At 53.5% G+C, this 23500-nt stretch overlaps 8 protein-coding genes across 8 annotated transcripts; 4 read left to right on the top strand and 4 right to left on the bottom strand.

Moving 5' to 3' along the window:
* Window positions 1-147: 147 nt before the first annotated feature.
* On the top strand, window positions 148-1519 carry J4E90_008993 (uncharacterized protein; the record flags this gene model as incomplete). The annotated part of the gene is made up of 3 exons (XM_051438514.1): window positions 148-922; window positions 973-1080; window positions 1128-1519. 3 exons carry the CDS (start codon window positions 148-150, stop codon window positions 1517-1519), a joined length of 1275 nt encoding a protein of 424 aa, XP_051287824.1.
* Window positions 1520-2242: 723 nt separating this feature from the next.
* On the bottom strand, window positions 2243-5351 carry J4E90_008992 (uncharacterized protein; the record flags this gene model as incomplete). The annotated part of the gene is made up of 3 exons (XM_051438513.1): window positions 2243-4205; window positions 4253-4851; window positions 4899-5351. 3 exons carry the CDS (start codon window positions 5349-5351, stop codon window positions 2243-2245), a joined length of 3015 nt encoding a protein of 1004 aa, XP_051287823.1.
* Window positions 5352-7044: 1693 nt separating this feature from the next.
* J4E90_008991 (uncharacterized protein) lies at window positions 7045-9081 on the top strand (the record flags this gene model as incomplete). The annotated part of the gene is made up of 1 exon (XM_051438512.1): window positions 7045-9081. The coding sequence occupies one exon, from the start codon at window positions 7045-7047 to the stop codon at window positions 9079-9081; it is 2037 nt and encodes a 678-aa protein (XP_051287822.1).
* Window positions 9082-9447: 366 nt separating this feature from the next.
* Window positions 9448-11451, top strand: J4E90_008990 (uncharacterized protein; the record flags this gene model as incomplete). The annotated part of the gene is made up of 1 exon (XM_051438511.1): window positions 9448-11451. One exon carries the CDS (start codon window positions 9448-9450, stop codon window positions 11449-11451), a length of 2004 nt encoding a protein of 667 aa, XP_051287821.1.
* A 106-nt stretch (window positions 11452-11557) lies between these two features.
* J4E90_008989 (uncharacterized protein) lies at window positions 11558-13398 on the top strand (the record flags this gene model as incomplete). Its single annotated transcript, XM_051438510.1, has 2 exons — window positions 11558-11562; window positions 11733-13398. 2 exons carry the CDS (start codon window positions 11558-11560, stop codon window positions 13396-13398), a joined length of 1671 nt encoding a protein of 556 aa, XP_051287820.1.
* Window positions 13399-16907: 3509 nt separating this feature from the next.
* On the bottom strand, window positions 16908-17804 carry J4E90_008988 (uncharacterized protein; the record flags this gene model as incomplete). Its single annotated transcript, XM_051438509.1, has 2 exons — window positions 16908-17449; window positions 17513-17804. The coding sequence occupies 2 exons, from the start codon at window positions 17802-17804 to the stop codon at window positions 16908-16910; spliced, it is 834 nt and encodes a 277-aa protein (XP_051287819.1).
* A 476-nt stretch (window positions 17805-18280) lies between these two features.
* Window positions 18281-19754, bottom strand: J4E90_008987 (uncharacterized protein; the record flags this gene model as incomplete). The annotated part of the gene is made up of 3 exons (XM_051438508.1): window positions 18281-19067; window positions 19118-19220; window positions 19274-19754. The coding sequence occupies 3 exons, from the start codon at window positions 19752-19754 to the stop codon at window positions 18281-18283; spliced, it is 1371 nt and encodes a 456-aa protein (XP_051287818.1).
* A 1552-nt stretch (window positions 19755-21306) lies between these two features.
* Window positions 21307-22400, bottom strand: J4E90_008986 (uncharacterized protein; the record flags this gene model as incomplete). The annotated part of the gene is made up of 4 exons (XM_051438507.1): window positions 21307-21787; window positions 21852-21868; window positions 21930-22066; window positions 22124-22400. The coding sequence occupies 4 exons, from the start codon at window positions 22398-22400 to the stop codon at window positions 21307-21309; spliced, it is 912 nt and encodes a 303-aa protein (XP_051287817.1).
* Window positions 22401-23500: the final 1100 nt, after the last annotated feature.

The raw sequence follows: 23500 nt of genomic DNA, 5'->3' as shown, positions 1-23500 counted from the left end.
GCGCGTTGGTGATTGGCTACGTCATGACGAGCCTCAGCCCTACGCGGAACGCACGCGACGGGCACTAAAAGTTCGTTCCGTCATGCACTCGCTCCACCAGCTGCCAGATGCCATCGCCCACATCTTTTTGCCTTTGCCCGGCGCACCATGTTGAGCAGGACGGCCCCCCGCGCCGTGCCCCGAACGAGCGCAATCGCACGCTGCGAAGCGCAAACCCCGCTGACACGATGCCGGCGGCCAGTACAGCAGCACCTGGGGCGGCGCTATGGCTCGACGATGCGGGAGCAGTTCCGGGAGCAATACCACAAGAGCCCCGTGTTGTTCCCCTTTGCGATTGGGTCCATTGCCCTCGTGGCCGGCATCTGCGTCTTGTACATACCGTGGTACTACAAGAACGTCATCATCAAGCCCTACCACAACTTCCCCGAGCCCGTCGCAAAGAAGCTGCGCAGAGCCCTCTTCTACAGCCGCGGCCAATGGCTCGACATCCGCGAAGCCAACAAGCACTTTCGCCAGGCGCTCGCCCTCGCCGACGAGATGGGCATGGATCCTTTTAGCGACGAGATCATGGGCGTCAAGTACACCATCGCTGCGCTGTTTGAGGATGCGGGATACTACAGTTTGGCTATCGATGTGCTCGAGATTATGCGCAATGATTGCCAGAAATGGGTCGACGAGTTCTCGGATAGACATTGGACAAATGGGAATAGGAGCAGGGTGAAGAAGAACATGGTGCAGATCAATCTGAAGCTGGGCCAGCTCTACGACGTGAGATATGTCAACGAGCCTGAGAACGGCGAGAAGCGACTGGTCGAGGCTGTGGAGAGCGCATTGAAGGAACAACAACGGCGGGAGAAGGACGGTGTCAAGAACGGCGAGGGGCCTTGGCTCACCAACGACGAGATGGGCGGTGTACTCGAAGGTAGGCAGCTACATGGCCGAATACCGCTTATGGCATGCTAACACAATCAGCCCTCGGAACACACTACGAACAGTTCGACTCGCACTACCTCGCCACCCCCCTCTTCGTCAAAGCCCTCCAACTCTGTCCACCAACCTCATGCCACAGCGTCGTCCTAAGTACGTCCCCACACCCCTTCCCATCCATCCCGACTAACCACCCCCAGTGAACAACATATCCACCTGCCTCGCCCAACAAACGCCCCCCACCTCCTCCAACGCAATAACCATGTCCGACGCCCCCACCTCCTTCCCCGTTACAAACTCCGCGCCGCGCTCCCTCGCCATCGACCAAGCACGACAATGGGCAGAACGAGCCCTCGCCCTCTCCGCCCAGATCAAGTCTTCTTCCTCTGAAAGGAACGAAGAGTGCGACATGGGCTGTGCCGTCGCGACGCATAATCTCGGCGAGTTCTTGGAAATGGAAGGGAAGATTGGGGAGGCGAGGAGGAAGTATGAGGAAGCAGCGCAGTTGGCGAAGAAGATTGGGTTTGGCGAGGGGGTGGCGAATGCGAGGGCGGGGGTTAAGAGGTGTAAGGGGGTGGAGAGGTGGGGTTGAGAGGGGGGGTTGATGATGGGGGGAGGTGGTGTAGTATGTGAGGGGATATATTGGAGAACGCTTGAAAGTCTATTTGAACATTGTGTAGCGAGCGCAATGAGCCGTTGCGTTCATGTGCCGGGACGCAGACCGCTGGGTTAGTAGGCTTAGAAGTAGCTTTGAGCTACAAGTCAACAGCGGAGGTTTATTCTCACCTCACCAACTACACATCGCAACACGGAACGACCTCACCACATACCCTCTTTCCATGTCAAATCCCTTACCAACACAACCTCGCCCCCTTTCCACCTCTCCATCTCATCACACAAAGTCTTACTCTCCAGCTCCACACAAAATCATCCCTCTAATATATTAGTTAGCTCTCTCCCTCGCAACCAGTTCCATGTGCTCTGTTTCTGATCACTGTTCCACGATAGTCTACTATATTTCTGATCACTGTTTCACGAGACTAGCGGAGAGGAAGAGGAAGAGAATTGATTGTTCATGAAGAAAATTGTTGACATTAAACCCGTTGACTATGATAGGGCCAGCTATTCCCTTGCCACCGGTGACAGAGAAGAAGCCTGAGAAGATCATAAGCCCCTCTCTCTATATCTCGAGAGTAGGCGTCGTACTGGTCTCGCAGACCAGATTGTATGAGTATATACACTGTACACTGTACACCAACATCCCTCCCCTCCATTCCATATCCCACCCCCATCAGCGTCCATCAAAGAGCCCAGCCTAAGAGCCCCCCGCCGCGTTACTACTAACCGTCCTCTTCCAACCCCCCCACCCCCATCCCCCACCCGTCCCACTCGCCGCCTCTTTAGGAACAGGACTAGGCGTCACAGCCGGCGTCTGCGTCGGCGTCGCGAAAGGACTTCCTCCCATCGGACTCCCATTCCCACTATACCCTCCTCCCGCTCCTCCATTCATACCCCCACCGCCACCACCACCACTCATAACGCGCTTCATCCCCTCGAACCTACTCCTCATCTCCTCAAGCTCCTGTCTCGCCACCGCTTCCGCCGTTTTAGCGTTAACCAACTCGAGTAACAGAGCTTCGGAGTCGGCGGGTGTGTTGTTCTCAGTCGCAAGCACACTCTGTGTAGCAAGCGAACTACTCCTCTTTGAAAACGGGACCGGCGGAGCAGGGGAATTGTAATACCCTCCTCTCTCGCTCTTCTGGCTATTCGTCCTGCCTAGCCTCAGTTCCCGCAATCCACTCGTGTTGATGCTGTCAGAAGTTGTGGAACGCGATAGTGTGGGTGGTGTGTCTGGCGCATTCCCATGGCTACTGTGATCCACGCCCGTCCAACTCGCAGCTGCAGACTGCTTCCGCGCGTTTTGGCGCAGTTCTTGGATGTTTTTCTCGAGGCGCTGGTTTGCGTTGTAGCTATCTTGCAACCTATGCCGCGTATCCTTCAGCGCGTCACGTGCGATTTGCAATTCTGCGTCGCGGTCCGACAGATCGCGGGCCAGGGCATTGGCGCGCAGGGTCTCGTTGGCGAGTTGCTCTTTCGTGCGGGACAAGTTGTCGCGGAGGAGGGCTTTTGTTTCGAACATGGAGGAGGCGCGGTGGTGCAGTGTGGCTGCTGGAAACCGGGATTCGAGCGTTTCGACGATTTCAGAGGCTTCTTCTGTGAGTTCGGGGGTGGAGGCGGCGTCATCGGAGGAGGAAGGGGGCAGCGTGGTTGCGGAGGTAATTGTTGTGCGGCGGCGGGAGGAACGGGTTGAGGGTGCGGCGAGGGTGGTGGTCTTTTTGCGGACTTTGTCGACGACGGTGCGGACGATGCGGTGGTCTTCTTTGCGGTCTTCGCGCTGCTTTTGGAGGGCGGCTTCGAGTTCGCTGTTTTGGCGTTGCAGTTGGCTGACGGACATGAGGAGTTGCTCGATCTGATAGTGTAGGTCCCGGTCTTTTGACGATGCGCCCATGGCCATGGAGCCGTGTCCCGATTTCATCGACAGCGCGTCGCCATTCGAGGCGCGCGAAATATCCGTCATGGCTGTACTTTGTGTCGCAGCAGAAGCATCCGATTCGGCAGTAGAGTTGAGTGTCGAGGCGAGACTCTGCTTGGACGCCGAGCGCCTGAGGAAGCTAACAGGGCGTGAAGGCGCGGAGAGACCCGGGCTGAGTGAAACGGACTTGGTCGAAGAGTTGGAGGGACCCCACAGGCGGCCCAGGAAGCTCGTGGCAGATTTCTGGACTTGCTGCTTGGACGAATCCTTCTCCTGGGCCTCCTTGTACTGCTGCTCCAATCCCTGCAACCTTTCGCGCGTCACGTCGTTTGTGAAACCAACGAAATCACCGACCAATTCATCCGCCGACCCCGCGTTCCGTCCGTATGGGTCCCAGAGTTGGCGCCCCAAAAGCAACTGCATCACGTCCTCGAACTCACTCAGGGACAGCAGCTTTTGCTCGTTGCGCTTCATTAGCGCGAGGGCTACCCGCATGATCGTCTCGGATGCGCCCTCGGCAAATAGTACGTCGTAGATGCGAAACAGCATGGGTAGCGGACATGTGACAGCGAAGAAAGACAGGAACCATTGCGATAGATATGCGGATTGCACTTCTAGATCGTCGAGATGCTGGGCTAGCTGAGGCATGTGTTGGTGGAGCAGCTTCTGGAACTGGAAGATGCGGAGATGGAGGCCAGAGAGGTCCGGCAGGAAACACGAGCGCAGATCGTAGTCTTCCATGAGCCTGGTGTTGTTAGTCGCTGACGTTGTGAAGAAAGTGCGATGACCTACCTCACGAGCACGCAAAAGGCTTCCTTGTCGCCCATCTGCATGAGCAGCGGGCCAACGAGGAAACCAAGACCCTGGCAGTAGCCAATCTTGTGGTCGTACAAGCTGAAGCACTTGAGCACGCGGCCGAGCATCTTCTGCCCCTCGCCTTCAGGGTCTTTGAACATCTCCACACCGGGGAAGCTGCGTCCCAAGTCCTTGTTGATGATGTTCTCGTACGGACTCGACTCTCCGCACAGCGAGTCATATTGGTCCTCGATCAGCTTCTCTCTCGAGCCAGCTGCACTCTGCCAGACGACGCCCCGCAGCGGCGCTGGTATGCCTCCCCGAATCTTATTCAAGCAGAGCGTGGGCAGTCTGTGGACGGTCTGAGGGTAATCGCGTACGAGGGCAGCCCAGAACTCGAGTTCGGTCATGGGTGGCGGCGAGGGCAGCTGGGAGAAGCGCATGGTGGAGGTGTCATCCGCCACGAGGCGCTTGAGCTGGTTGAAGGAGGGGGGCCGTGACTGGCTGCGGGCGCGGGCGACCTTCATGTTGGACTTTGAGTTTGAGAGGATGGCTTCGTTCTCCTGCTCTAGTCGGGCGAGCAGCAGGGCCATGGCCTAGATATGTTAGTATTCGTTGTTCACACAGGGGCCGGGCTACACACCTCCTCCTCGCCCTCGGGCTCCTGTTCTTCCTTTTTCTCTAGCTCAGCCCAGTCGACCTCTTCGCTTTTTCCCGAGCCATTGCTAGTACGGCGCCCCCTGCAGTCTGGCGCTGCTGTCTTGGGGGAGACGGGTGCGTCGGTGTCCCGCACTGAGATGGTAGGGCTGGTCGGGGCGGGCGTGTCGACGCTGGATTGGCTCGCCCGCCGTCCGAAGGCATTGCGGATTTCCGTTGAGTTGGTTCGTGATGATGCTCTTCGCTCCTCAACTATAATCTCTGGCCGCATCACCGATTCCCTCGCGCCTTCCTCTTCCTCTGGGGTTCTGCCGTCCGTCTCGGAGAGGGGCACTGTGACCATCGAGTCTGTCGGCAGCGGCGAGCTGTCCACGTGTGACCTGGGCGCGCGCTCGACGGCTTCTTCTTTCACCTCCATGGTGATGCTTCCGCTGGACATGTTTGCTGTCTTCACGGTCGTGGTTCGATATGACGGAGCGGAAATTTGCTCTCCGCCGCGGCAGGTAGAAAGAACAGACCTGTTTACCTGGGGCGCTCGGTTCGGTGGTGCTGGTGTAGAGCGTGTTTCACTTCTGTGGAATTAGTATGCTGGCGCCGGCTTGAGTCGTGCACGCTGTGACTCTCTGGGTATTACTCTGCAGGCGGCATTCATGCGAACAGAAGAAAGTCAGAGCGACGGCGCAACAGCTCACGGCAGCACGAAAAGAGCGCGACGGACCGCAAAAGAGGGAATGATTTCCCCAACGGCCTTCGAAAGGAGCATCAAGGAGGCCCTGGACTAGGCCCGCAGCCAGCTAGACCCTCTTGGTCAGGGTCCACACTCGCCTTTGCTGCTTAATTTACGGCGGGACCAGCTGCTGCCCCTGGCCCCGCATCCCACCTACACCGACCTCACCTCCGCCTTTCCTATGGATCGAGCCCTTGATGCCACTGATTTCGCGACCAAGCGCTGATGTCACGACGCTGCCACTGGCAGCTGTCACAGCCATGCACGCGCAAATGGCGTGCACGAGGAACACGCGACGTAAACATGCGCGCCCACGCTAATTTCGGCGCCGGAGCCAATCACCGCCGCCGACACTCCGCATCCTCCTCACCAAGCCCTCCAACCCTCCAACCCCCTCTGTCCGCATCGAGCGATTGCACTCCTCCCATGCCCTCTTGAGTCGGCAGCGTCCTCCGTCGTGCTTGGCATCGCTTAACCGGGACGGGTGGTAATAGTACCTCAACACCTCCAGGGATTAACAAGAGACCACTCGAGTGCCCCTGCAGACCGCCTCTTGCTACGGCACAGTTGCTCCACACGAACTGCCCATCTTTTCCGTCTCTCGCGCGGAACTAGATGTACTGGTGTAGTCTGGGTTCTGGATCGCGACGATCAGTGGTATTCTCCGCTGATGCTCGTCTACAGTTATCTCCGTCACCCACTACCGTGATCGAAATCTTCCATATGCTGGACATATATTAGCATACATCATACCTGGCGGCTACACCGACTGCTGGACGCGGTAGAACTCTATTTCATAGTGCCAACGTGCTCAATCACTATTGGCACATCCTAGTATGCTCCTGTTCGTGGTGTCTTGCACTTTGCTAAGCACAATTTTCAGATTGGTCCACGTGAGCATTACTACAACCGACTGACACCAGCAAGCTTGTGTTTTTCGCAAATCTCTCTCATGCCGGAAAAGATAAAAGCTGTGCACCGCGCAGAGTTGTCATTACCTTGCCTTCTTCAGCGACTCACCATTGATATTTGCACCTATATACACCATCCAGAAAACCACAAAGCGCTCTATCCGCGTCTCGATATATCGTCTTCCAGAAAGTACCATGGCTGGGCCAGTACAATGCTTCGAATTATACAATGATTGATAAACGCTCTCCTTCACTATGTCGTTCTTTTCGGATACAAGCTTTGACCACCATTGGAATTTGCTACACTGTTCTTCGCACCTTTCACAAGGGTCTAATGGCGAATCGTGAAAGGTGCACAGCAAGAAGTTAGGCTTCTCAGTCACTCTGGTCGATTCTCCATTGGCTTTATACCCCGCTTCCCATCCGTTGGTTTCAAGTTCATACCCGCTGCTGAGATCATCAACTGTAACAATCCACCACTCAGTACCGCCGCGATGCCTCCAAAACGTAAGGGCAACGCAGTAACTTCACCAAAGCCTGCGAAGAAAGCCAAGACCGGCGGCACTCCTACGCGCACATCCCCGCGAAAATCCCCGCGCAACAAGAAGAGCGGTAGTGAGACACCACCCGCAACCAGTACCGGCAAGAAGCCGAGGAAGCCAGCGCATCCCGGGTCAAAAGCAGTCAAAGCCCCAGACGAAGACGCTAACTTCGAATGGGAGATTCTAGACGGCGACGAACGCTCGACGCTCGTCGTCGGTGAGGCCCAGACAAAGCGACTAACACTCAAGTTCCACCATAGACATGACAAGAACGAGTCAGATCGAACCTTTAAGTACGACAGGAGGGGAGAGAAAGAGATCAACTGGAATAACAAGGACCACATCAGAGACATCAACAAATGGCGCAACCAAATCTTCGTCCAGAACATGAAGTTCCCACCCAAGGTCACACACACACCATGGACTCCCTTCGAGACCGCCTATCTCGAGCTGTTCCACGAGAAGCTTCTGGAAGCTGCTACTGGCAAGACAGACACCTTCGTGGCGCCACATAACGAGCTCATATTTGAAGCATTCAACGACTACTTTGAGGGCCGCACTGACGTTCCTGACAAGAGCGGCGAACCAATGGAAGAGGCTCTGGGTACGAGGCCCCCGGGTGGGCTGAATTCGTACCTCAACCGTGCTGGTACCAAAATTCGTGGCCTGCGAGATCGTATGAGAGCACTCGAGCCTAAGCTCAAGAAGAGCAAGAAGGAGGATGCTTGGATGCCCACCATCACGGACGACGAGATCGAGCAGTATATCAAAGGAGAGTGGGAGTCTGCTGTTGATACTACTGCCGCTGTCGTTACTGCTACCGCTGATGATGATGGCGAAGAAGAAGAAGAAGAAGAGGACGAAGAGCAAGCTGAGGATGAAGGTGAAGATGAAGATGAAGATCAAGCTGAAGACGAAGACAACGGTAATGTCTCCGATGGTTCTACTCTCACCACACCACCTGAAACGGACGAAGAACTTGAAAGCATGGAGATTGCTGAACGCGAACGTCAAGCTAAGCGTCTGATAATCAAGCTTAAGCTCAAACCCAGCACAGCCAGCAAGTTTCCTGGAAGCAAACGTCCAACCACCAAGCCTACGGCCATCAAGCCTACGACAACCAAACCTACGACAACCAAGCCTACAGTCACCAAGCCTACAACAACCAAGCCTATAACCAGCAATCCCGCATCAAACACGCGGAGTACTGGTAAGGCCACCTCGGGCAGGTCAAGCACCCGTTCTTCTTCGCCACCTCCCCGAGAGAAAAGCACCAAGAAGACGAGCCCCACCAAGAAGACGATGACTGATCCACGGAAAGCAACGGAAGCGCCCGAACCGAAATCAAAGCCGCGAGTTGTTAAGCCCGTTGAGACACCACCAATACCCACCCATCCAGACGTCATTGCCGATCTCAAGGCTAAGGGCTACACATGGACCGAACTACCCAAGAACAATGAGGAGGCGATTAAGGCGCATCGGGAAGCGCAGAACGCGAAGCCTAGTGAGAATGCGTGGATCGAACCAACCAAGAAGAACCTGGAAGACCGTATTGGGAGGCAGACAAGTGCGGATTTTAATCGCGAGTTCTTCAACAAGGATCTGAAAGAGAAATATGAGGGCAAGGGCAAGATGGTCAACGTGGAGGATTGGTACGAGAAATCTGCACGCAGAGCCGGAGCGGCGGAAGTTACGGCCTTGCTCAACACCGCTGATATTCCACCACTCGGTTACACAGGTGACATCCGGGATCTCCACAAGAAGAGGCTGTTATCGGAGGACGAACTCGAGTTGGCTGACGCACGCGAAGTTGCCATCCCTCGAATGCACGAAGCAGTCGAGCGCGCGCGCCAGATGAAGGTCAAGGAGGAATCTGACAAAGACCCTAACTTGAAAGCGAAGCATGATCGGGCTACAGCTATGCAAAAAGATGTGGCCTACGATTCAGACATCACGACCTCGGGGGAAGATACGGATGAGGAGGCATAATGGGGCAGATGAGGACGTTGATGGATTTGCTGGACAGCAAATCAGGTGTGGCGCAGCGCGAAAGGGCATCAACTACGAAGCTACCGGGTTGGTCGCTCGCTACTACTAGCTAGAACAATGAAATACACAGTGCACTATTCATTATTGCAATAACGTCCATGTGACGCTGAAAACGTTTCTTTATCATAAACAAAGCACCCGAGTATCGGGAGGTACCGGCACTCAAGAAGACGACGAACAAAGCGAAAACTCCGACCTTGAAAATGGCTACGTTGTCCGTATCGTCCTCGATACTCGAGATAAACATCGCTTGACGCAGTACCACATAACGCTTCGCAGGACGGATCAGAAGAAGTGCCTGACACGATGGTGGCGGCGACGAGATCACAAACCAAGGATGCGCCTGGGGCCGCGCAGACAGCTTCATCGTCCCTGCTGGTCAATCCTACCGTCCAAGAAAATTGGCCCGCTAATCCGACGACGCCAGCAGAGTTCAATGCATGGATGGCTGAAACCAAGGCCGCTCTGGAAAAATGGCTACGCGAAGCTGAGGCCGCGGCCAAAGACCCGGCGATCGAAGAGACCATTGACAACTACAACGAAGAAGCGCTGGAGAGATGGCAACCATTTGAACGACAAACGGACGTAGAAACGGGCATCATCCATGATGTAGCGCAGCAAGCGGCGATGAAAAGAGCCGTGTTGCGCGAAAGGAGAACGCGCGAGAGCATACACGACGAGCACAGGACATGGAGAAAGTTCGTCGAGTACCGATACGCGCAATCTGCCTGGGAAGACTTCCTTTACTACCAGAATGTGTGGAATAGAAGAGGACACGATCCCTGGAAAATATATACCGTAACAGCTGCCGAGCAAAGATACCAAGAAGCACTTGGATCGCTCAGTGCGAAAGCAAGACAGGATGTGGAAGACTTAGACTCCAACGAGGATACAGTAGGAAGACCACCGAAAAACCACCAGGCCAAGCATCCAAAAACCCACAAGCCGGGTACTCACAACCAGAACAAGCTCGACCGAACGAAGATCAACGCCTACACCGACGCCTTCCACGACCCTTACATGGTATGGCTAAAGCACATGATCGACCTGTACAAAGGAGCGTGTCTGGGATATCGGAAGCGCATTCCCGGCGTTGTGGCTCCTGAGAACGCGCATCGGTATAGCCAACCGCCTCGTGGTACGACACCGCGAAGTACGCCACGCTACCACCACCACCATCGTCACATCGAAGAGAGATTTCCGTGTACAAGACGGCAGCAGATAGATAGGGCTGAAGTTGAAGAGGGGTATCGGACGGAAGCGCAGAGAAGTCGCGATATGCGGCTTGCAAGGAGGGGTAGAATGGAGTCGATTACATGGAGTATCGACGAAAAGGCCTACGAAACCATGAAAGCCGAGAAGGAGAAGGAATTCATCCAAGACCCACTGACCATAAACCTCCTACCCGAAGATCACAAAACCCACCACGGCAGCCTCGAAAGCAGCTTCAACTGGCCCACATCCTTCGACACCCCCGTCTCCACCATCCTCAAGACCATAAAAACGCGAGACCACGTCTACGACCCCCTCAGCGACCACTCCCCCTACCCCTCCTCCCCCAAAAGCAGAAAAAGGTTTCTGGGCTACAAGAAATACGAAAATGGAGAGCGTATCAAGAAAATCGACAGCCGACCACACTACCAGCGCGAAATCCACATGCGCGAAGGACTCGTCTTCGAACACCAGATGCGCGCCGATGGAACAGTAGAAGGGCGAGACCGCAACGGTGATTGGATTGGAGATTGGGTACCGGGTCAGATAGCTACACCCGTTTGGGTTTACGATGGAGATGGGAACCGTATCACGTTACCGCCGCGATATGAATCCAGGAACAGATTTTCTGCTTTCTTGGTCAAGGAATCGCATGTGAGGGAGACGCGACGCCAGCGACAGCGAGGTGCAGAAAGGGAGTATGAGCTATCGGATGATGAGGATGAGGGATGTGTAAACTCGAATGCCAACTTCTCGAGATCGGGGAATGTTAATCCGGAGCAATTGGGGAATCCTTGGGCTTCCAACCTTGATAGTGACGGTGAAGGCGAAGGTGTTGGTTATCCTGGTGATCACGACGATGACGATAGTGACGACGACGGCGACTTATTTGCGAAGTCGTATAGAGAGTGCTCGGAGAGTCCGGCGACGAGACAAGCGCGGTTGTTGTTGGAGGATATGCGGGAGAGGTTTGGTATGCTGGACACATGGACTGTTGAGAATGTTAGGGAATTGCAACGGGCGGGTAATGATGGTTCCGTGGTTGTTGGAGATGAAGAGATTATAGATTGGTATAAGGGCGACGCGGAGGGGTCGTAGGTCGTAGGTACGATTGATGTTTGCTGTCTCCTTCAAGTTGGTATTACCTGTGTCCTGTGAGCTCGACCAGACTTGATACTCGACTGTCGATAGTGGACGCCAAATGATGTAGTGAAAGACAGGAATATGTGACACTATCTGGTTGCGTGCTCGAAAACTCAAGGTAGCCACCGCGCACTGACCATCACAACAGTGAGTAGTCGGTAACTATTTGCTACAAGTTAGCAACCGCCTACAATCAACTCGATAAAGACACTCGCAACCCTTTGTCGCATTCTAAGTGCCTTATTTCAACACGAACTGTCCGACCAAGCTCTTCGCATAGCCATCATGAGCGACATCGTCTTGCCAGATGCGGCGTTCCCACAGGAAAGCCGCCCCCAGGACACATCCAACTCCACCCAAGACGTTCCCAATGAAGCCGCGAGTACTCCATTGAGCATGGAAGATGCAGTCGCCACAGAAGAAAGCCGTCCCCAGGACACGTCCACACCCGCTCAAGATGTACTCGATGAAGCAGCGGGTACTCTCCGGAGCATCGAGGACGCGGCGTCTCCAGAAGAAAGCCGTCCCCTGGACGCACCCACACCCACCCAAGATATTCCCGATGAGGTAGCGCGCACTCCCTGGAGCGTTGATGAGTGCCTTTTCATCCAGTTGCAAGCTGGCTTTGCACTCGCCGCCGCCTTCCTGCCCATTTGTACAGTACTCCCGCCGACTGGTCAGAGCTACTACTACGTCTTTCGCCGGTTCTTTAGGACTGCGGATCAAGATACCTCCGAGATCACTCCCGAACAGGACGCCGCCGCAACCCCGAGAACCCAAGAAGAGTACCTACTGAAACAACAAGAGCTGGTACACTGGGCGCTGAGGAAGACAGATGAATTGGCGCGGAAGGCGATGAAGACCGGGGAGTTCATGAGGGGGAAGATGTGGATCATCGAGCAGGAAGTCTTCGACGAGTATCGCAAGATCCGCGAGGACTATGGCCTCGATTTGCCGATCGAAGACCCGAGGCAGAACAACAAGATGTTCAATTTCCTGTACGATATCGTTTGCGCAAGGTTCCCCAAGTCGTTGGGACATAGTCCTACCAGCTCGGATGCGGACGAGAATCGCATCCGTACGGAATATACTTATGACGACATGTATGAAGGCTCTACCCTTAGCTCTCCGCCTGAAGGCGAATTTGAGAATACAGAGAGCGCTTCGCCGGCGGAGGAAGACGCACCAGCCGCGGAGGAGACTACACGACGGACACGTACGAGGGTCAGGAAGCCCACCGCCGCCCTCAACGGCAACAACGAATCCCCACCGGTCCGTAAGTCCGGTCGAAAGGTCCATGTAGCCGAGAAATCGAAAGAACCTCGGACAGGTACGAAGCGCACCAGGCAGAACACAGCGGTGGAGAACGAGAGCGAAGACGAGGATGAGAATGGAGAAGAAGACATCGCGGAAGAAGACGAAGAGGAAGAGGGCGGAGCATCACCGAAGAAGCGCGCCAAGAAGGCCATCCAGAAGACCACCCTGAAGACCGCAAAGCCGAAGACTAAGAAGGGACACGGACCAAATCGCAAGCAGAACGATCCCTGGACACCGGCAGAGCGCGAGGTCATCGTGACGCTATTCAACAAGATCATAGCCGAGAAGGGCCTTATTTACTGGGCGGAAAACATCAGTTCCATCTTCCACGAGGCTACCGACGCCGTGAACGCACATAGGGCCCTGGATAAGAACACATATCCAGGTGATACTCGTCGGATGGACGGTGTCCGCACTCAGGTCCACAAGAAAGACGCTTATAAGCGCATTAAAGACCGAGCTGACGCGCTGAGGACTAAGAAGACCGACCCCAAGAAGACGGTGACAGAGGCAGAGTTGAAGCCTCGAGATGTATTCAAGGTGGCGGATATCGAGCCCCCTAGCGGCAAGAAAAGCAAGAAATGAGGACCACGAGTGAGACTTGGGTGGAGAAAGTGGTGGCGATGTTTTCAGCGGCTTTTGATGAATGGGTGTAACGTAGGTGGTCTGAGGATACGTGTCCGTCAGGGCAACATCAAGGCAACGCCTTTTGCCGATGAGTTGGAAGGTGCGAAATGGAGGTAATGCTGCAGATTGAATAAGATGTGAGTGGAGCTGCGAGACAATGATGTTCGATACCCATTTGGGTCGTCGCCCTTTACTATAGCAATGAAATGATGAAAGATATATACCCAAATGTGCTGGTTGTGCTTACTGAGTGTCTTCACGACGCGCGCCGACTTATACGAATGGATGGCGTTTGCATACAGATATTGTGTCTGTCCACGCGGTTCGTGCGTGTGTGTGATGGTATTCAGATGGGTAAGAGTATGTGAGGGAGTGATGATGTGACGATGGAAGACGATCAAGGCAGGTGCCAAGGTGAGGTTGAGGTTTGCAGCGCGCCATGACGTCATCACCGACGCGTCGACCCGAGCAACTTCGTTCCGGAATCCAATACCTGCATTTAGCCTCGCACATCGCATTGCAATGCTTCCATACTCTTTATCTCCATCGAAGGAGCGATCGAAAAATATCCGACAGTCGGCACACAAAATGCCATCTCTGGGCAGACTACAACCACAGCGTCTATTCCAGCCTGAGCTGATTTTAATACTGGACCATGCAGACTATTGTTTCACCTCTGGGCACTACAAGATACGCGATATGTAACGTAAGCCCGTCGCATACATGCACATCATGGCCATGAAATAGTCCTTTCTGATGAAAGCGGATCGCAGAAAGCCTCTCACGATATTGCGATGCTTTACAGCCCAGTAACCCTGACACAGCCGAGCATCGCTGATCTGTCCCGCCAATCTCACGAGACGTCCGCGCAACTAATACACAAACAATAGGCATGTAGGCCTGGCTCGCGGAATGATATGCTGGAGAGGGTCATGCATCGATATAAAGACGCGTGAAAGGCATCGCGTGTCGCTTGCTGGTTTAAGCGCGTGAGGAAGGTTGATCTCGATCCAACTATAAAGACTGGTAGAGTTGCATCCAGATCTACCCTCACCGCAGGATCCCGAGCGCGACCACATGCCGTCTACTGATGTAGCTCAGCCGACCAGACCATCCAGGAGGCGATGGAACGCTGTCGAACGTCGCGCCCTTTGGCGCTGCATCAACAGGTGGTGCAACGAAAACGGCGTGGACCAGTTCGCGCTACCAAAATTTAAGAGGGCCAAATGTACAGAATTTGCAGAGGAGATAAAGGAAGATTGTGCAGCCAGAGGTGAGGTGTCAAATCGCAGCGCAACTAGCGTCTACAATCAGATTAAAAATGCACTTCGCAAGGACGACCCTACGGTACCGAACAAGCGGATCTTGGATTTGTTCGAACGTGCAGAGGAAATGAGAGTGATAATCGCACGCGGCGGTCATGTTTCGAAGGAGGAAAGGCGTCCGAAAGCAGCCATCAAGGTTCCAGGGGATGATGAGTCTGACGATGGATTGGAAGGTCCTGCGACGGATGAAGACTAAAGGGACTCTAGATTAGATGACGTAGATGTCAGCTACAATGAAACTTAGCCTTCCCTCATGACCTAGCACTGAGTTTACAGGGTGAGTCTGACAGTGATATACCGAGCAGATTACGAGGATGCTGCGAACAGTGTGAGATGGTGACAACGAGTGGCGGGATAGGCAATCTTCACATGGTTTCGCACAATCAGTCTAGCCCAACGTGATCCGATCGTATTAGCCGCTTGATACAGTCCCTCACAAACACCATGACGTATAAAGCAGTAGGCCAGTATGGCGTTACCTTCGATCAGTACACGAAGTTATCACCACGACCGACAACCTCGCTACCTCAGCCACCCCGACCACCCAATGGAACGCGGATCAGCGTGCGTGGATTCAACTTTACTACAAACTCTTGTTGCAAACCAGACGCCAATACCGATCCTTCCCGGTCTGTACTAATGACAGCGTAGCTGCAATTGCTCATCGAATGTTCTACCGCAGCCCTGAAGAGAGGCAAAATGGCATCAATCCACACTCTGTAGAAGACGATGCGATCTACAAGGCCTCGTTTATTCGCTACCGGAACGCCGCGATGCCGAATCTACTGTCCCAAATTGTGCAACTCTGCACAGAAACTACCGAGTTGGACTCTCGTTGCAGCATACCTCAGGTCTTCATCAACAGGCCTATGCTAGACGAATACATCAGGATCAGCGGGACGTATGCAGGTGGCCTAGAAAACGATACTCCACAGCCTTGGGAGTCGCAGACTGCTCTCTGGGAGCTCATCTCAAGGGCAGTAAGCGAGAGATTCATTCATCGTGGGGTTCTGGACAGCCGGGATACTGTTGTGCAGTCGTTCATTCGAGTCACTCTGGGCAGCAGAAATTTCCCACCACCGCCCTCTGACGACGAGCGCGCAGAGTTGATGCTGCTGCAGCGACTCATTCAGCGTCGACTGGCTAGAGCAAACGATGGCAATTTAGACGATAGCTCAGCGTAGGGGCCATAGCAGCTTGATCCATGTAATCACTGGATATGCTGTGGTCTCGTTTCATCATCTTGCATGGATAGAAGTTTCAATCTCAGGCAAACCATCACCACATCTGCTTCATAGTCGTCCAAAATATGGATTTCATGACCCAATACTGTGCACGCGACGAGTCCTCAGTACTCTCATAGGGCCTGATCCCCGCATGCTCTTGATATGTACATTCTATCTGCGGGCGAAATGAAAATTGACTGTATGATACTGATTGGACACTCTCTCTCAAAGCGTACACATCCAAAACCTCCCTCAGGTGAGAGATAACGACTCCACAATGTTTATCTTATCCAATAGGCTGCATCTTGCCATTCGGTACCCGACGACGCACCTGAGCCCTGCCGGTACCAACATAGGGCCCACTGTCCGTGGTGGACAATGATCCTGGCGCACGGACAGCCTTTACGCTGACATGGGCCGCAAGCTTCACACTCGCCAACCTGGTGCGTAATACTTGATATCTTCCCTCTTGCAATCACGAAATTCTGCACACAGCATCCTTTTTTTTCATTCGCCGGCCAATTACTAACCCTGACCATATTGGAATAGGTATTGTGGTGGATGGCCTGGGTTGCGTCATATTGGGCGTCGTTCTTGGCGCTGAAATAGGACTGGAAACTTGCTGTAACTTTGTCTTGAGCGTCGGGAGACAACTCGTGGAGCTTATGATAGCTGATTCCACCTGCGCCCAAGACGCAGAATAGCCAAGGTATGTCATCGGCAGAGGAGATAGGCGGCATTCTCTGGGATGATAACACGTCTTTCTTCCGCTTGTTCGATCGCTGTGTCGATGACTGATCTTGGTCAAGTTCGTGCGATCGCTTGTCGATGGTTGATGTGGGCGCGATGTTGAATTCGTTGAGGGCTGGGCATCGTGTTAGTGCTGGTGACACTCTAGGCTTGGGGGAAGCATGCGCTACTCACTGTCTTGTTCCAGGCTGAATCGCGAGCCATTAGAAGTATGTGACGGGGACGGAGGAATCTCATGGCCTTGGTCATGACTACCATGCGAACGAGATGTTCGCTCCAGCCTCAAAAAGGGCGTTACCGAAGACGAGAAGCTATCCATTTCTCTGCTTTGACTCAACCGCGGCTTGGTTGGGGGGTGCGGCTCTACCATCTCACCGCCTCCCGGCTTGGGTATGATATCGCAGAGTATCCGATACTGCTTTTCCAAGTGGAAGAGCTGCTTCTTAGTGTCGGAGAGTTCTTTCGTGGTGTTGGAAAGCTGTTCCTGCGTACACAATTTCTCTGCGTGCTCTTTCTTGGTGGCCGTGCGAGCATCGCGCAATCCCAGCTGGAGGTAATTAATGATAGTCTCATGCTCCTCTCTTATCTTCGCTATCTCCGCGGCGTGCTCAGAGTCCTTAATTCGCAAATCTTCCTCTGCTCTAAAATATGCGATACGTAACCCGGCCAATGCGACGTCCTCATCGGGATCATTCTTGGCTCGTGCGCCTGTTATGTATCACTCGTTAGTCTGCACACTCAACACAAGATCACACTTTTTCATTCAAGGACCAATGTCTTTGTTCTCTTCGGATGACTCACCTACAGGGCCGAGTTGCTCTTGAAGTTCAGCTATCTCAGTCTCTTTCACCTTGCATGTCTCGCAAAGCTCTTCCTTCTTCCTCTCTCGGTCCTTTAAGGCCGCGATGTTCTCCTTGAGAGTATCGTTCTCCTCACACAGCCTTCCGATTTTGATGTACAGGTTGTTCAGTTTTTGGTTCTGTTCGCCAACGGTGCTAGGAGTGGTATTGCGTTCACTCCGAAGTCGAGACTCGGTCTCGTCGACCTTACTTACTAGGTCCATTGGGCCTGGTGAGATAACAGTGGTATTGTCATTGAGGCGCGACTTCAAGGCGGTGACGGTAGTGGTGAAGTCTCGGGTAAGTTCACGGGCTTCGAAATCCCTGCGAGTACTACTGGATTGAGTGTCGCAATGCTGCTGAGCAGCTTGCCCATTGGGGAAACTTGAACGCGACATTTCTCACATCCGGGACGGCGGGAATGGGCGAGAGTGGAAAGACAGGGTGAATAGTGACAAGGGCGTGGAGGCAGATATTTCGCGTCCTACGAGGAGAGCGGTGGGATGCGACGCGTCCACGAGTACGCTTCAGGAAAGAGCAAACGGGCGTAATCACGTGCGTGTTAGTCAGCGCGAGTTGAGAAACAGCGCATCAATTGAACTTTGGCGTGTTCGATGGTCCGTGTAGATGAGAATAGTCGAAGATGCAATACCTATTGACTTGATTCGCTCAATTAATGTTCCAATAGTGCTATCATGAACTACCACAGCTTCCATGAGCTCCGTGCTTCAACAGTACTGTTGCAAGGGACTGCCGTGCCGTTGCTTGAGCTTACAACACCCTTGCTCTGGATTCCAGTACCCTCGCTCGTGCTTTCGGTACCATTGCTCGGGCTTCCAGCAGTAGTCACCATGCTGTTACCATTGAACGCAAGTAGGTTCACCGAGCCCATGGGATCCGTCACGACGTTGGGCGTAGCTAGCGCATACACCCTCGCCTTGACATCGGCAGCAGTTGACGGCCCTTCAAGACCACGGAGGTACGAGACCAAGCCCGCTACGTGAGGAGACGCCATGGAAGTACCGGTCAGTGTCCTCGTCTCTGTGTCGCCCAGGTTGGATGCCGATACAATGTTTGTTCCAGCAGCAAAGATGTCGACCGCAGCGCCGTAGTTGGAACCTCCACCGCCGCTGTGCCTCTTGTTGGTGATTTCGATGTTTCCAACACAGATGACTTCAGGAGAGCGAGCTGGCGAGCTGTTGATAGCAGGGGAATCTTCATTTCCTGCCGATGTCACGACGAGAACGCCTTTCTTCCATGCTGCAGTGATGGCGGCGTCCCATGTTGTCGACGCGGAAGAGCCAAGGGAGACGTTGATGACAGCGGTGTTTTGGCGGCCCTTGGAAACGATATCGTTGACCGTCCAGTCAAATCCTGCGAAGACATCTGATGCGCTTCCGGTGTCACTGTCCAGAACCTTCACGCCGATGATGTTGGTCTTCTTAGCGACACCGTACTTGGCGCCACCCACGGTTCCAGCCACATGCCTAGACATTGTCAGGATGTGAAGATACATGTCTTAGAGAGTGTGACTTACGTTCCATGGCCTTCGTTGTCGGCGTCGGCGGTGCCTCTCACGGCATTGTAGCCCCAAGTGGCTCGTCCCTCGAAGTCGCTATGACTGATACGTACACCAGTGTCTTGAACATAATATCAATACCAAGTCAATGTATTCATCAGTTTCGTGACTTACCCATAACGTAAGAGAAGGTGCCTTTGCCCGCAGTGTCATCATACACGTATGAAGTGGCTCCTGCCTTGCGGGAAGAGATGCTGGCTAGGCCCCACGGTGCGTTCGCTTGAGTCACCACCGCGTTGATCCTCACGATAAAGTCCGGTTCAATGGTGAGGACCTCAGGGAGAGCCTTCAGCTCTTCAACGGTCGCCTCATCGAACGACCCAGCGTAGGCTTTGAAATCGCCAAACCCGTACTCGCGGTCCACTGGGGCACCAACGGGACCATCGTCGCCTCGTCGAGCCAGGTTGCGGGCATGTATGCTGCGCACAGTGTTGTGGTGGGCTGCGATGGATGCAACGTCGGTATCAGGCTTCAGCTGAACGATGTATTTTCCGGGGATGATCTCGTTTGCTGGAGGCGCCGCGACGGGAGCAGCTTGGGCCAGAAAAGGGGCTGCAGCTGCAGCGAGCGCGGTGAGGCGGTTGAAGAACTGCATTTTGCCTGTTGACTGTGGATGCGGCGTGTGGAAATCAAGGTCGATTTGCCTACTACTGCTGGGCTACGTGCGCTTTTTGACTTGCACTATCTTCTTCGCATAGGCTACGGTACGACTAATCGTTAATCCAAGGATCGCGCTTTTCTTGACTACTGCCTGTTTGGGCACAGCTCCCGTAATGCAATTCGTATAAGAGGCGATGCCGGTAGCGGTAGATGAGAATCTTCCGACTCATGGTCGGCCAAGACGGTCGCGCCAGGGGTAATTTTGGAAACGGGATGGGAAACAACCCTGTTCTTCCGGCCAGCGCTGTCCAATTCGAGCGTGACTACCGGGCGCGAAGCGATGGACACGGGATCCGGCGTCGTATTTTGTGGATAGATCCCACATCGGAATGCACTCCGCAAAATCGGGCCTTGTAGAATCAATGCCATTGTTCGCGACAACAGAACAGGCAGGTTCCAAGAGTCTGTATATTGCGAAAGGCTCGTAAATTTGGAGAGAGATAAGGATCAGTCTGGGCAATAGAGGACTATCAAGGGTAAAGGGCAGTAGATGATGCAAAACGCTGTTCAGAGTGGTGGACTTTTCGGAGAGAACAGTATGCGGTGCATCTGGAGCCGTACTGCATCAGCCCAACAGACGCAACGAGAAGGAGACCATCCAGTCAAGAGGTTACAGCGTGAATCGTGAACTATTGACGATTTGAATTGCGTGATGGTCTCGTACTGGGAGAATCCGCTGGGCGGGCGGTCCCGAGATCTTGAGCGCATGCGGCAGATATCGGCGCGACTACGGAGGTAGATAGCGAAGACTATCAGTCCAGTCTATTGAGCTGGTAGTTGATTTGACACCGGGCAGTCGCTGCTTCGTGGTATCTGTGTTTGCTGGCCCGCGAGGGGCTGGCTGTCGTCGACGCATAATGTTTGTAGATGATGGGCATGCGGGTAAAAAGGAGTAGCGAGAAGGCCGCTCCGGACGAGAACAGGCTAGACAAGTTGCGCTATGTGGATGACTCAGCAACTCCCGAGGTCCCTTGCGCCAGGATGGCGCGTCGAAGCTGTTGCAAACTTCAACACCACGAACCAACCTTCACGTGTCTATGGAAGATGCGCCGAACTCAGACTATCTAGCTGGTTGCGATCATACACAACAACTGGGTTCTCTCTGCTTGCTAACGCATCAGGAACGTGCCTCGATGTACCTACCTAGGTACCTAGTTAATGCCCCGCAGCTGCGAACGCTGATATCTAACACCCTCGTTAAGTCGTGCTGCATCCTTCGGCGTCATCATTTAAAGCGTGGAGACGACACTAGGAACAAGGAACAGCAATGACCAATCGGACGGTGAAGGTTCCCAAGCAAGCAGATTATAGCCCTCTAACTACCCAAGTACAACCTTAGGATCGCGCTACCAGATCGCGCATAGATAACAACCGACCCAAGGACTGGACGAAACATAAATGAATGACGGAGAGTTAGTCTCGAACAAAAAACGCATACACACTTCGAAGGCCCCCATCGAGACCAAGCTTTAGCCCGCGCCGAGATTTCAATCCCACGTGATCACATCCGAGAATTCCTTCTGGCTCCTCTTCCCACTCCGCATAAGCTCTTGTTTGGTTTCAACGTCGAAGCAATCCGTAACGACACCGTCTCCACAGACCGGAAGTGTGCGGCGCGTGTCCATATCGCAGTACACGTTCTCGTATAGCGAGACGAGATCTGGTCCCCTAGAAGTTCCACTCGCGCATAGCTCAGTCGCGTTATGGCCTGGATCTGCGGTCACAACGATGCGGCTGTCAACATCACGTTTGACATTCTGCGCCAATGCATCAAGCGTGTCTCGTGAGAAGATCGAGTTGCCGCCGCCATTGGCGTTGGTGTACGCGCGGAAGGAGGGAAAGTGGCAGTAGTCGTGCGCATTGGTTCCGTGGTCTGAAGTATCTTGGAAGCTGGGGAAGTGTATGAAGAGCATGCCGGCTTTGAGGCCACTGTTATGGTCCGAGTCGATCCATGTGCATCTAGGCTTCCTATATACACGGTCAGTATATTCTGGTAGCGGCCGAGATGGGATGAGAGGTAAAGCATGCTTACGCTTTGCTGGCTGCAACCTATCGGAAACAGTCAGCATTCGTGTTATTGAGTAGCGTCTTTTGGGTACTTAGGACTAACATATAGATTGCCATAGTACCAGTCTAGGCCGCAAACAGCGCCGAAATCACCCACCCAGGCATATTTGTTTCCATCGGCCCAGGTAGTGCTAACGTAGGGAATACAGATGGCATTGGTGCCTGCGGCGACTTGCACGTCTGAGAAGTACTTTAGTCATTTGCTCACGCCACTTTCTCGCTCAAGGGTTGGCTTACAAGGAGCCTGCTTGTTGTCTGCCTGGTTGATGGAGAAGTCCTTGTAATTCCCAGAGCCCACATAGTTACCTCCCGTATTGCCAATTAGCTGCTGGGATTCGCTGTACAACCGAATGGCTCCAACGTCACCATCACCGTCGGAAGTGTAGCCACTTCCACCATTCAAGGCTGCTGCGACTCTGACCACTGTCTTATCGCGTTGTTGCCCTCCAAATATGCCCGCAGCGAAAGTCCAAAGGCTCACTGTGTCGGCAACGACTCCGAGAGCTGTAGTCATTTTGAGACAGAGTGGTGTTGAGATAGTTGCTCGAGATCAAAGTATCGAATTGTAAGTAAGTCGAATGTGAATTGGGGAAAAGCCGTGACTGTAATGCTCTGGGATCCTCTTGTCTTTTATGTTTGTCTCGCAGGAACATATGATCTTCGTTCCGCGGACATTACACATGCCATGGCCCAAGATAGCACCTGGTCATGAAGTGCTTTGAGTGTACCTAGATATTATTAGATTGAGATCGTCGGGGTTTAGACGCTCCCAAGACTTTATATAGATATGTTCCGAATGCAGTCGAATGGGTACCTAGGTAGGTAGCTCTCGTGACTGTAGCATGGCCACCGAGGGTCTTACTAACCCGTATGCTGGAGGACCTTTTGCGAGAGTCGCGTCAGCGCAACTCGATATAGACGGGATGGGCTTTGCCTCGCTGTTGGTGGGATACACGAGGCGGCTGAACAAGATCTTGGCAATGCTGTTCTTACGACCTTGGCGACGGCTTAGACATCTTGGCGATGAACTGCCAAGAGCTGAAGCTTATTCTCACTCAGGAAGGTTTCTTCGTTTGATCTATCGTTCCACAATAGGGCTTGTTACCAAATCACTTTGTGGACAGATGCGCAGGATCTGAAATATCAACTCTATACCCACGCTTGGCAGTCTTGACCATGTATGCAGCCTTGGAAAGTTGCAAGCACTTCACTGCATATGGGCGACGGCTCTAGTACAACGAGTGTAAAATCCATTTGACCGTGCAAGACATGCTGATCTGCATGTTCGAATATAGGGAATCACCTCGATGGTGAATTGATCCAATTCAACTAGCTCACAAGTCTGGAGTTTAAAAGCGCAAAAGCCCTCGTGCTTTCAGGCACTATATTCCCAAAATCTTCAACATCAATCGTTGCTATTCTCACTCAGTCAACATGCGTTTCCAAGTCTCGGTCGCTTCTTTTATCGTCTCGACGGCGCTGATCTTCACACCAATTCTGGCTACGCCCATAGACCGGTACGACCCGCCTCATAAAGGTGTAAGTAGTGGTTTCGAGAGCAAGCTTGATGATATGTCTAAATCTTGCGCAGGTCTGTCAGCAAGAGGGTAACAT

The sequence above is a fragment of the Alternaria incomplexa genome (genome assembly GCF_024043165.1).
Source record: "Alternaria incomplexa strain BMP 0042 chromosome Unknown scaffold_14, whole genome shotgun sequence".
Taxonomy (NCBI): domain Eukaryota; kingdom Fungi; phylum Ascomycota; class Dothideomycetes; order Pleosporales; family Pleosporaceae; genus Alternaria; species Alternaria incomplexa.
This window is presented reverse-complemented; position numbering and strand designations above follow the sequence as displayed.